Source organism: Chlorocebus sabaeus, chromosome 9 (assembly GCF_047675955.1).
Source record: "Chlorocebus sabaeus isolate Y175 chromosome 9, mChlSab1.0.hap1, whole genome shotgun sequence".
In the NCBI taxonomy this organism is placed as follows: domain Eukaryota; kingdom Metazoa; phylum Chordata; class Mammalia; order Primates; family Cercopithecidae; genus Chlorocebus; species Chlorocebus sabaeus.
In genome coordinates this window covers 134,486,813-134,499,313 of record NC_132912.1, presented here as the reverse complement: position 1 = coordinate 134,499,313, position 12,501 = coordinate 134,486,813, and the positions used below count along the sequence as shown (strand labels likewise).

General features: G+C 52.3%; 1 protein-coding gene and 1 pseudogene across 2 annotated transcripts in view; both read right to left on the bottom strand.

Annotated features, from left to right (window-relative positions):
• Positions 1–3,052, bottom strand: part of PPP2R2D (protein phosphatase 2 regulatory subunit Bdelta) — a 50,990-nt gene extending 47,938 nt beyond the window's left edge. The window contains exons 1-2 of one of the 2 annotated variants that reach the window (XM_007964450.3): positions 2,606–3,052; positions 2,431–2,523 (exon numbers count right to left, since the gene is read on the bottom strand). In XM_007964450.3, the coding sequence (XP_007962641.1) occupies positions 2,431–2,523; positions 2,606–2,612 (100 nt within the window). In that variant the 5' untranslated portion in view covers positions 2,613–3,052. Of the gene's footprint in view, positions 1–2,430; positions 2,524–2,605 lie in introns of those variants that run through there. The other variant, XM_073019459.1, reaches the window with a different exon arrangement.
• A 4,494-nt stretch (positions 3,053–7,546) lies between these two features.
• LOC103216724 (large ribosomal subunit protein eL19-like) lies at positions 7,547–8,496 on the bottom strand (annotated as a pseudogene).
• Between the last annotated feature and the right edge of the window lie 4,005 nt (positions 8,497–12,501).

Below are 12,501 nucleotides of genomic sequence, written 5' to 3'. Positions count from 1 at the left end.
TGTGTGGTCTTCATACAAACCAAGAATATCACAACTATGGGACAAATCGATGGTGAGTTATAAATGTGTTAATCTGGATGGGTTACTATGGCCAAAGCATACACGGATTAAAATAGAAAGCTGTGAATACCTACAATAACCAAAACGTGTGGATAATTACCACAAAACAATGTTACAAAAAATAAACCACGACAACTCAAAATACCAAACTTTTGGATTTACTCAAAATTTAACTTAAAATAGGGATTTAAAACTGCAAAAAGTTCCCATGAGTTTAATTCAGAGAACAAAGTATTTGTCAAGTTTTTTTTTTTTGAGATGGAGCCTTGTTCTATTGCCCAGGCTGGAGTGCAGTGGCGCCATCTCCACACACTGCAACCTCCACCACCTGGGTTCAAGTGATTCTCCTGCCTCAGCCTCCCAAGTAGCTGGGATTACAGGCATGCACCACCACGCCCAGCTAACTTTTGTATTTTTAAAAGAGATGAGGTTTCACTATGTTGGCCAGGATGGTCTCAAACTCCTGACCTCAAGTGATCTGTCCACCTTGGCCTCCCAAAGTGCTGGAATTATAGGCATGAGCCACAATACCTGGCCCAAGAATTTTTTTTTAAAGAAAGAATGCTATTTTCACATGTGTAAAGTCACAGGTAAAATACACTACTTTAGTTATACTTAAATTTTAATTCATTCAGTTTATCATTTTTTTTTTTTTTTCAAGTAAAGAAACGAGGCAGGTGTGGTCGCTCACGCCTGTAATCTCAGCACCTTGGGAGACTGATGTGGGCAGACCACTTGAGCCCAGGAGTTCAGACCAGCCTGGGCAACATGGCGAAATCCTCTACCACAATACAAAAATTAGCCTGGTGTGGTGGCGCGCGCTTGTCTGTGGTCCTAGCTACTCCAGAGGCTCAGATGGGCCTATGAGTCCATAAGGCAGAGGTTGCAGTAAGCCCAGATCACGCCACTGCACTCCATCCAGCCTGAGCTACAAAGCGAGACCCTGTCTCCAAAAAAGAAAAGAGTTAAAAAAAAACCCCACAAAAACAGAAATTAAGGAAGGCATTAAGCCCTCTCACCTTCCTTACTCCCAAACAAGTTTTGCTTTACTTGCAATAGAAGTCACACTTCAAACTTGCTTGGCATATACAAAATCAAACAAAAAAAGGTAACGTATTTTAAATAAAATCAATAAACTTTTTACATCACATAAAATGTACCTAGTTTTAATCTCAAACCGTATACATTATGCATTTCTTAGAGCCCAGTTTCACCTGCTTAATAACCTAGGCTCTGTTTGTGCCAGGGGGCTTAGAACTTCCAGATGTCCTCAGGGGTCAAGCACCAAACCAGACACTGCCAGGGAGAGGTACAGGGTAGGGAAGAGGGAGTAAAAGGTCAAGGGAGGGGCTGAGATGTAGGGAAGCGAACAGAATGTCTGACAAGGGGCTTCTAGTAACTTGAGGCAGGGAAGGTGTATTTGGTGCAAACACAAATCATTTTTAAGAAAAGGTTAAAGGTTTACAATGTTCGTTAAGCTATATGAACAACAAGTCACTCTATGGCTCTAAATCTGAAATATTAATCAAACTTCTAAGACTCGACCAAGTTCTCCATTCAACGGTGAAGAAGGAAAGCTACACAGCTTTTTCACTCGAGGGTGACATGCAAGCTTCATGGGAAGCTGAGGCGGGAGGCACTCCCCAGTTTCCTCCTACCACCCTAAAACTTTGCGCCTGGACCAATTTAAGGGCATGATTTATGGAAAAGACCAGCGAACTTCCAGTAATACCGTAAAGTTCAAGATTAAAATCTGGAGTAGAGACTTCAAAATATATCAACAGAGAAAGGAGCAATACTTCACAGTAAAATTAAGGATTTTAGAACCTCAGAAAGCAGACCTTAACAATCAGGGCGTCCAGCTCTCTTGTTAAGGGTGGACAAACCGAGGCAACCAGCTTGCTCAAGAGCGCACCGGCGAGGAAACGCAGAGCCGGGTGGGGGCCGAGGCCCCGACCCAGCCCTAGGCGCGTTCCCATCCTCTGGGCCATTGTGCTGCGCTGCCCGAGCGCAGAATCTGGACTCCGTTCCCGTCCCCGACTCCGCCGCGGTCTCCACGGTTCCGCCCCGGGCAGGAGGCAGCCCCAGGCGCTGGGTTCGGAGGGCCCGGCCGCCCGTGACCTTGGTGACTTACATAAGCCCCGAAGCGGGCCCGGCGCCTCCGCCCGTGCCCCGCGGGCCAGGACAGCGGACAGACGACGGCCACCCCACGATGGTCACCCACCACGGCCCCCAGCCCGGCCCTGGCCCCTGCCCCGCCCGGCCCCCATCCTCCTGCCTGCCTTCCTCGGGCGCTTGGGGTCCGGAGGCCGCGGTCGGCCTCGGGGCTGCCCGCGAAGGTCCCGGGGCGGGGCGCGGCGCGGGCCTCACCTTCGGCCACGTCCTCGTCGATGGCCCCCTTGACCTGCGAGAAGCACCACTGGAAGTCGTTGCCGCCCGCGGGGCAGCCGCCGCCTCCGGCTCCTGCAAATACAACGGGGCGGTCAGGCGGGCCGCGGCCCCCGCCCGCCCCCGCGGCCCCCGCCGGCCCGCGCAGGCCCCTCACCTGCCATGGCAGCCGGCGGCGGGACGGGCGGGGACCGCGGCGGACCTGGGAGACGGCCTCCGCGCCGCTACCGCCGAGCGCTCAGCCCCGGCCGCCGCCGCCGCCGCCGCCGGGGAGGGATTTTTTTCCCTTTTCAAAATGGCGCCCAATGCCCGTCGCCCCGCTCGATGACGTCATCGCCCTCCGCCTCCTCGGACGGGCAGCGGACGGGGCGGGACGCAGGGGTTGCCGGGGGCGTCCAATGCGCCTGCGCCTGCCGACCCCGGCCCTGGGCCCGGCGTCGCTCGGCTAGGGGGGAAGGGACGCCTGGGCGACTGCAGAGGGTAGCTGGGGTCGGCGGGCGCAGGCCAAGTCCTCGGCCCTCGGCGCTAGGCCTCCCGCAGTGGTCCGGTGTGCGCCCGGCGCTCCCCTGAAGACTAGCGCCGCCGAACGCCCCTACTCTCCGGGAACTCCGGGAGGACCTGGACTGCGGCCGGACACGCCTTCAGGGCGCCGCTGGGCCGGACACGCCCCCCATCCCGCATCGGCCAATGGGAGCGTGGGTTCTCCACCGAACCGCCAATGGAGGGCGCGCTTGGCGGCGGTGGGCGGGCATGTGGGCCGTCCTCACCTGAGCGCGCCGCACCTGAGCCCTACCTCCCGCCCACTGCCCCCGGCGCGGAGTCTCGCTCGGTACCCCGAGCCCAAGTGTAGGGGCGCCATCTCGGCTCTCTAAACTCTCGACCTCCTGGGCTCAATCCATCCTACTGCTTCACCTCGGAAGTAGCTGCGAGCACAGGCACGCGCTGCCAGGCTCGCGAATTTTTAAATTTTTTGTAGAGACGGGGGTCTATGTTGCTCAGGCTGGTCTCGAACTCCTGGGCTCGAGCCGACTGCCTGCCTCGGTCTCCCAACCCCGTCCACCTCCCTTTCGTAGCGCACCGTTGCACACCAGATGGCTACCTTACAGGTTCTCGGAGCTCCCAGTGCAGTCTTGGGGAAACAGGGCCGATCGTTTCTTCATTTGCGGGTGGTTTTCTCTGGCATACTGAGCGATTACGGGTGCTCCTCGACTTGCAGTGGGGCTACCCTCCCCGCCAATAAGCTCTTCCTAAGTCAAAAATGCATCTAATACCCAATCTACCCATCGTAAAGTTGAAAAATGTGAAGTCGAGCTATCATCAGGGAGACTGTCCCTATGGGATTGATGTCCGGAATCAGAACTTCTTTCAGTATAGCTGCAGTGGGCACTGATGGTATTGCACCACTAAAAGACAGTCGCTGCAAATCAGGAACATTCGTCCACTCCAGTCGGAGCTGGAGAGGAAAATCAGGGAAGAAGGAAACGTGTGTGGAGAGAGTTGGAATCTTGCACGGGGTGACTGGAGAAGACTCAGGGATAACGAGTAAGCCATGCAGACGTCTAGGAAAGCTTGGCCAGGAGGGGAGACCACCGAGTGCCAGGACAGGAAGGAGGGCCATGCCTGGCATGGGCAGGAGGCAGCCGGAAGCCGCATGGGTGCAGAGTGAGTGGAGGGGAGGCCAGGGGTTGGAGTCAAGGCAGGGAGGTAAGTGGAGGAGGATGGACGGTGGGCAGGCCATTTAGGGGACTTGAATTCTGAGTGAGATGGGCTCACGAACAGAAGAGGATCGTGATGGACTGGGGCTTTCACAGAGCCACCGTGGATGCTCTGCTGAGAATAGCCTGTGAGGACCCCAAGAGAGGAAGCAGGGAGACCAATCAAGTGGCCAGCTGGGCTGACCAGGCACGGGGATGAGGATAGAGTGGTGAACGTGGGGTTGGGTGGTGAGAACCAGTCAGATTTCAGAGAAAAGCGCTTTGACCGCAGAGGCCCTGGGATTCGCTGATGGAAAAGATGGGGTGTGAGAGAATGCAGGGACTTAGGAACGACTGCTCTCGGGTGGTCTGAGCACCTGGAAGGAAGGAGTTTCTGCAACAGAAGGGCTGCAAAAGGCACAGCTGGGTGGGGGCGGTGCAGCCCGAGCAGAGGTTCGCTGTCAACACATAGCGCTGTTGCACAGACAAACCTGGAGCACGCAGGGAAGTCAGAGCCAGAGCATCAAGGTGAGAGCACTTAGAGTTTCAAGTCAGGAAACTGGGTGAGGTCACCCCAGGAGGGAGGACAGATGGGGGACAAGACCAAGGACAGAGCTCTGAAGGGGTGAGGATGCGGAGGATGAGCAAGCAGCCTGCGAGGTGGGCTCCTGGAGAACCCACTCCAGGACCCATTGAAGACGGGAGGGAGTGGCTGCTCTGTGATGCTGTGTGATGAGTATACAGGATGGACCATTTGGTTGTAGTGACTGGGAGGCCATTACTGACTCGGATGGAGCAGTGACTATGGAATGACAAGTTTGCAGAGGGCTCTGGGGACAGCGGCAGGAGGGGAACTGGAGGCAGTGAATACCTACTTCTCTGTTGAGGAGAAGAGCAGAAAAATCGGGCTGTAATCTCCTTTTTAAAATGTAGATTTAGCCTATCTGCCCAGGAAGGCACTTGAAAAAGTGGGTTAATGACCAGATCCCTCTTATAAAAACCTGACAATTTATACATTTGGAAAAAGAGGAACTTTATTTCGTATACATGGTTACAGCCAGCAAGGTGGCCATCCCCCAGGCCAAGATGGGAGCTGGCTCTCTGAAGGAGGAGGGGTTGGGGCAGAAGCTCTACGCTGAACAGGTTGGCTAAACATACATAGTCAACAGGCTTTGGGAGGAGCTATGAATACTCAGGAAGGGGGTCCTGACACATGCGTATTGTGTAACACAGGACCCAATCTCACTCTGTGGGGCAGAGTAAACCTTTGAATATATTACGACTGTAATCCCAGCAATTTGGGAGGCCGAGGCTGGCCGATAACCTGAGGTCAGGAGTTCGAGATCAGCCTGGTCAACGTGGCGAAACCCCCTCTCTACTAAAAGTACAGAAATTAGCCAGGTGTGGTGGCATGTGTCTGTAGTCCTGGCTACTTGGGAGACTGAGGCAGGAGAATCCCTCGAACCTGGGAAGCGGAGGTTGCAGTGAGCTGAGACTGCGTCATTACAATCCAGCCTGGGCGACAGAGCATGACTCTGTCAATAAATAAATAAATAAATAAATAAATAAATAAATAACTTACGACTAGGCCCTGTACCTCCAGAGGTCTTTTCAGGACAGAAGGCATGCAGATGTGCAGCCTCTGTAAACCGGCCAGAACCGGTCCCAGGTCAACATTTTCTTATGAGGAGAAAGTTACAGTCTTCTGTCCAATGAAAGCTGTAGTTACGGGTCCTGGAGCAGGACTGGGGGTCACTTAATGGCTGGTGGAGCTGCAGTTGCTTAATGTTGCTCATCTCGAGGCCAGTGCTTAGTTAGCTGCTGGAGGGAAGGCAACCTGACAGCAGTGGGAACGTCCTTTTCTCTGTAAGTGTGCCGTGTGTGGCTTCACCCTCCCCCAGCACAGCCTTAGGCCCTGTTTATAATTTGGCATCTTACTGCCACAGAGTCCATTCTGTCAGTCTTATGGTCTCTAGCTTAACGTTACCGCTGGTCTGTTGTGTCTAAACCACAAAAGGGAGGGAGTATCAGGCCTGTCTGACTTCCCATCCCCCATTATAGCCTCAGTGTTAAGGTTTTCTTGGGGTCCCCCTGGCCACAGGGGTGTTTGTTCAGCCAGTGGGGGACATAGGATTTTATTTTTAGTTCATATGTAATTGCTTTAATGTGTATTAAATATGTCTTTTGAAGTGATGACAAGATAATTAGTTTTTGTTTAGAATATATTTTCTGGTTAATTAGCTACCATTAAACTGTAAAAACAAGATGTAGCCACAAAAGTAACATATTTCTGAGACTGGTGGGCTGCCTTCCCTGCGTCCCACTGTGCATCAGCTGACCAGCAAGAGATTTTTAACTATTCTTCTGATGATGCTAAAAACTTAAAATATTTGGCTAAACCACAATTACTTTTGTGCCAACCTAATAATAGCTCAATGAATTTTTGTGTTGGGATTCTAATTGGTGTTTACAAGTTTCTGAGTATTGACAGCAATTTTATTTTTTAAAATTCTTCTTCAGATGTCACAGCTGAATTGAAAACGCCTGGTGTGTACTAGAATCTAGCCTGTTGTCATCATAGAAGGCAGTACTATTCAGTAACAAAAAGGCATGAGCTACTACTGATACAAACAGCAGTCCCAAATGAGTCCCCGAAATATTATGAAAATGAAAGGAACCGGACACGGAGGCGTGCAAGCTGCATGCGCCCCTTCGTTTTACCGTACTTAGTCTCATGTGTCAACGTAGCGAGGGTATAGTTTCTAGTTATTTCATCAAAACTAAACTAAGTATTGCCACAAGGGTGTTTTGTGGATGTGGTTAACACCCACAGTCAGTTGACTTTGAGAAAAGAAGATTACCCTTGATAATTTGAATGAGCATCATCCAGTTAATCAAAGGCCTTCAGAACAAATACTGAGGTTTCTTGGAGAACAAATTCTGCCTCCAGCCTCCTGCATCAGCCCTTGCCTGAGCTTCTCGCCTGCTGGCCTGCTCTGCTCACCCTGTGGACTCTCTGTTTTTGGACTCGTCAGCCTCCACAATCGTGTGAGCAAGTTCCTGAAAATAAAGCTCATTCCATACACGGTTTCTCTGAAGAATCCTGAAGTTCAAGAACAGGCGAAACTGCTCTATAGGGATTTAAAAAATGGCGTGGGGCCTGGTGCAGTGGCTTGCGCCTGTAATCCCTGCACTTTGGGAGGCTGAGGTGGGTGGATCACGAGGTCAGGAGTTTGAGACCAGCCTGGCCAACATGGTGAAACCCTGTCTCTACTAAAAATACAAAAATCAGCCAGGCGTGGTGGTGCACGCCTGTAATCCCAGCTATTCAGGCGGCTGAGGCAGGAGAATCGCTTGAACTCGGGAGGCGGAGGTTGCAGTGAGCCGCAATCGCGTCACTGCACTCCAGCCTGGGTGACAGAGCAAGACTCCATCTCAAAAAACAAAGAAAAAGGGCGTGAGGCACGAGGGTGGGGGGATTGACAGGAGAGAGCGGGAAGGAACTCCCTGGGTCGGTGGAAGTGTTCTGTGTTCTGAGGGCAGCAGCTGTGACACAGTGTGAATGGTTGTCAAGACTCATTGAACCAGAAACTTAAAGTGGACCCATTTTATTGCACGTGAATGATACCTCCATAAAATGGATGTTTTTTAAAAGGATTGTTTTATTTTAATGGCTGATCTATGTAATCACAGAGGCCAGTATGTACAGACAAAGGGGGAGTTTTTATTGCTCGGTGTCTTCCTCCTTGGACAAAATCATGAAGATCTCCTCCTTCTTGGCCTGCAGGTGCTCTTCACGGCACTCGCATGCTTCCTTGGTCTTAGACCTGCGGGCCTCAGCCTGGTCAGCCGGGAGCTTCTTGTGGGCCTTGTCTGCCATCAGCCTGTGGCTGTGTTCCATGAGAATCCGCTTGTTTGTGAACACATTCCCCTGCTCCTTCAGGTACGGGCTGTGAACCACATGGTGTTCAGTCTTCCTCAATTCCTGGTGTCTCCTGAGCAGCCAGCGCTCCTGATCCTCATTCTCCTCATCCACGTAACCGTCTTGGCATTCGGGCATTGGCTGTACCCTTTTGCTTACCAATGCCTATGGGCCTGCCCTTCTGGCGGGCCAAGGTGCTTTTCCGGCCTTGAGCCAGGAATGGACAGTCACTGGCTTGTGGATGATCAGCCCATCTTTGATCAGCTTCCGGATCTGCTGACAGGAGTTGGCATTGACGAGTTCATTGGTCTCCTTTCCACAGCGGAGGACACGAGCAGCGAGCCTCTTCTGAAGCCTGAGCATACTCATGGCTGCGGCTGCAGCAGCGAAAGGAAAGAGCTCAAATGGATTGTTTTAAAGTCTAACTTACCATACATTTTCTCCAAGTCTATAAAGGAATTTATATCTTAAAAGTCTGCAAATCACACTTCCCCCAAATACCTTTATTTAAAAATATTTTTTATTTAATTTTCTTTCTTCCTTTTTTTCTGACGGAGTCTCACTCTGTCACCAGGCTGGAGTGCAATGGCGCAATCTCGGCTCACTGCAACCTCCGACTCCCTGGTTTAAGCAGTTCTCCTGCCTCAACCTCTGGAGTAGCTGGGAACTACAGGTGCGTGCCACCACGCTCAGCTATTTTTTGTATTTTTAGTAGAGACAGGATTTTACCATGTTGGCCAGGATGGTCTCTGTCTCCTGACCTCGTGATCCACCCTTCTCAGCCTCCCAAAGTGCTGGGATTATAGGCGTGAGCCACTGGCCTGGCCTTTACTTTTATTTTTTTGAGACAAAGTCTTGCTCTGTCACCCAAGCTGGAGTGCAGTGGTGCAATCTTGGCTCACTGCCAAATCTGCCTCCTGGGTTCAAGGGATTCTCCTGCTCAGTCTCCTGAGCAGCTGGGATTACAGGTGTGTGTCACCACGCCTGGCTAATTTTTGTATTTTTATTAGAGATGGGGTTTTACCATGTTGACCAGGCTAGTCTTGAACTCCTGATCTCAAGTGATCCATCTGCCTCGGCCTCCCAAAGTGCTGGGATTACAGGCATGAGTCACCACACCCAGACTGAAATAATTTTGATTTATTTAGATTTCAACTACTAAATATTATTCAAAAATGCCAAATGTTTATTATTTTTAAGTTCAGACTTAATAGCAATCTCAGTGTTATCATAGATGTAGCCTATTGGTAGGATGTGCAATCTTTCTGTGAAAAATAAACCACATTTAGAAGTTTTGCTAATAGGAGGAGGAGGCACCCTGTCTGCCTGGCCTGTGGGCTGGCTGGAAAGCAGCGGCAGGAGGACCCACACCGAGACTCTGTGGAAAGAGGGGCACGTGCTGGTTTGTGTCTCTGACTTTTGATACGTGGCTGCCTCATACTGCTGGAGCCCGACAAGGCGTTAGACGTCATCCCATCATTCTTCTTTCCTCCTGCCAGAAAGGATCTGATCCTCATATTTTTGTCACATGCTGAAGGAAGGGAAGAAAGGTGGGAAGAAATGAAGGAACAGAAAAAAGAAAGGGAGGTGGGAAGAGAGTGATGGACGGAAGGCTGTGACTAGCCCTGCGTTGTGAATTGAGAAGGAAAACCCCACAGTCACCTTCTCCTGTCTCCTGGGCCTTTCTTCTTTGGCCTGGGGGCATTTGCCTATCCCCTCTCTTCCTCTGCACTCCTTCCTTGTTTCAAACAACAACAACAACAAATCTCTACATGCTGAATTGAATGCGGTGGAGAGAACATCAGGGTTCCAGGAACAAGAGAGATGTGTGCATGTGCGTGGTCCGCAGAATGATGACCCTCCGAACGTCCATGCCCCAATCCCCAGAGCCAGCCTGTGGCTATGTCATATTGCGTGGCTAAAGGCACTTTGCAGATGGGCTTAAAGTTCCAGGATTTAACCTCGGCAGATTATCCTGGATCATCCTCGCGGGCCCAATCTAATCCTGTGAACGTTTCAAAGCAGAGCACTTTCTCCGGCCGCAGTCAGAAATGCAGCAGAAAGGAGAGTCAGAGCGCGTCAGAGCACACGAGGGACCTGGCCTGCAGGTGCTGGAGGGGTGCGTGGAAGGCGTGAGCGTGAACCTGGGCTGCCTCCGGGAGCCAAGACTAGCCCCTGACTGAGAGCCGGCATGAAGACGGGAATCTGACCAAACCAACAGCATTCAGACAACAGCCTGGAAGAGTCTGGAAGGAGATTCACTTCGAGAGCCTCCGGAAAGGGGCGCGGCCCTGCTGTCACCTTGATTTCAGGCTCCCGCCACCCTAAGCAGAAGACCAGCCAGGCAAACTGCCCGGCCTTCTGACCTAGGGAACCACGAGAGAATAAATAGGTGTTGTAAGCCGTTAAGATTTCGGTAATGTGCTTTGGCAGGGAAAGAAAGCAAGTGTGTGTACGTGCAGAAATACATGCGCTTTCGTATACTCACTCATCTTGCCGTCCCCGCTATCTTTGAGCCGTGGTGTCTGGTTCAATCATCGATCCATGTTGACATGCTGACACCATAGCCGGGTATGAACTGTCCACTACTAATTGCCCCTGCTTTTATTCAGCAGGGGCCACCATCTGAGCAGCTGGCAGGTGCAGGTATGAAGAGGGATCGACCTGCTCTTAGCGGCACCGTGGACACAGCCCAAGTGTCCAGAACAGCATTGAACACTTCGCATGCATCTCATTTAATGCTTAATAAGCTCTATGAGCTGAGTATTGTCATCCTGTTTTTTCAGATGATGAAACTGAAGCTCAGAGGGATTAAATAATTTGCTTAAGGCTTCACAATTACCAAGAATTGAAGCCCAGCTTCAGGTAAGTTCTAACGTTGAGGCTGGGGCTCATAACCTCAAGTCTGGGTATTATTAAACATGGAGCAGTGCAGGGGCTTTTATGCTCCAGACTCCACACTCTATGGTGCAGGGAGGCCACAGGGGGAGCCTCAGCACTGGCCCTGCCTGGCAAGAAGGACACCCTCATGCAGTGACCTGGAAGCTGAGCCCTCTGGTCACCACCTCCTGGGATCGTCGTGCTTGGGGACAAGAGGATGGCTGTGGGGCGGGATTTTCCACTCAGCTTCTGTGGCTGATTCCTTCACTGGTGCTGCGGGGAACACACAGTGGATCCTGTGCCGTGGCTGGAGGGGCCGCTCCTGACCCACCGTCCTTGACTTTTGCAGATTGGCCAGGGGAGCATGTCGTGTGAACTCCTTAGCCCTTCCTCCCAATAGCTCTCTCTTTCAAGGATTTCCAGTCGTCTTCTCCACATGCGTGGCTGCCGTAGGCTCTGCTCTCTCCCCTCGGATTTCTCCCGGTTGCCCTTGGAGCAGCCTCCCGACAGTTTCTACGAAGGCCTTCTCTCGGGTTCCCAGCTTCCCTCTAAGCCCAGTCACTACGAAGGACTCCCACCTTCCCAGAATTTGGTGTTCTTGTCTTCTATGCAGAAGGTTAAGCCCAGAGTGCCTGGCAGCGTGGCCCTTGGAGCTCACCTTGCAAAGGCAGAGGCAGAGGCATGTATTCCTCAGGTCCTTTCCCAGGTAGCTGGAGGGGACTAGATTTGTGGGGAACCGAACCCTGTCCCCTTATCTTTCCCTGGACTTCTCCCATTGGGTAGAGCAGCTCCTTTTCTTCTAGGCGTGGCCCTCCGAACGGAAGTAGGGGACACACTCTCAAAGGCTTCACTGTTCAATTTAAGACTGAGAGCTGAAGTACAGGTGTAAGACAGAAAAATGTGGAAGGCTCCTTGCCCCGTGTGCCAGCTGCCTGTCCCTGAGTCTCTGGATTGGATGTCTGAGCAGACGTCTGAGAGGACAGCTAGAGGGGGGCCTCGGAGGAGAAGCCAGCCTGCCACAAGTGTCGCACCCTGCGGGGCTGGGGACACTGGCACCTGTGGTCAGCTGGAAAACGGCCCCAGAAGGACATCCACGTCCTAACCCCTAGGACCTGTGACTGCAGCCTCTGGAGCAGGGACTGTGCCGATGTGATTGAGTGAAGGATCCCGGGAGACCGGGGGGCCTGGGGGAATCGCAGAGCGGGCAGGAGGGCTGGAGAGTGAGGAGAGGTGACTCAGAAGCAGAGGCAGGCGGGCTGGTCACGGCGAGGAAGCAGGCGGCCTCACGGTGGGAGAGGCGAGGGCTGGCGGCTCCCCTGGATCCTCCAGGAGGCACCAGCCCTGATTTCAGCCCCGTGAGGCTGCTTTGAGATTTTTGACCTGCAGAATCGTACGAGAACTTTGTGCTGTTTTAAGCCACTAAATTTTGGTCACTAGCTAGAGCAGCCACAGACAAGGAATATGCATCCCCAGGGAAGTTGGAGAATATGGGGGCTGGGGGCCAAGCAGCCTCTTTAGGACCCTTGGAGCAGTGGCCTCAGCAGAGGCCTTGGGCTC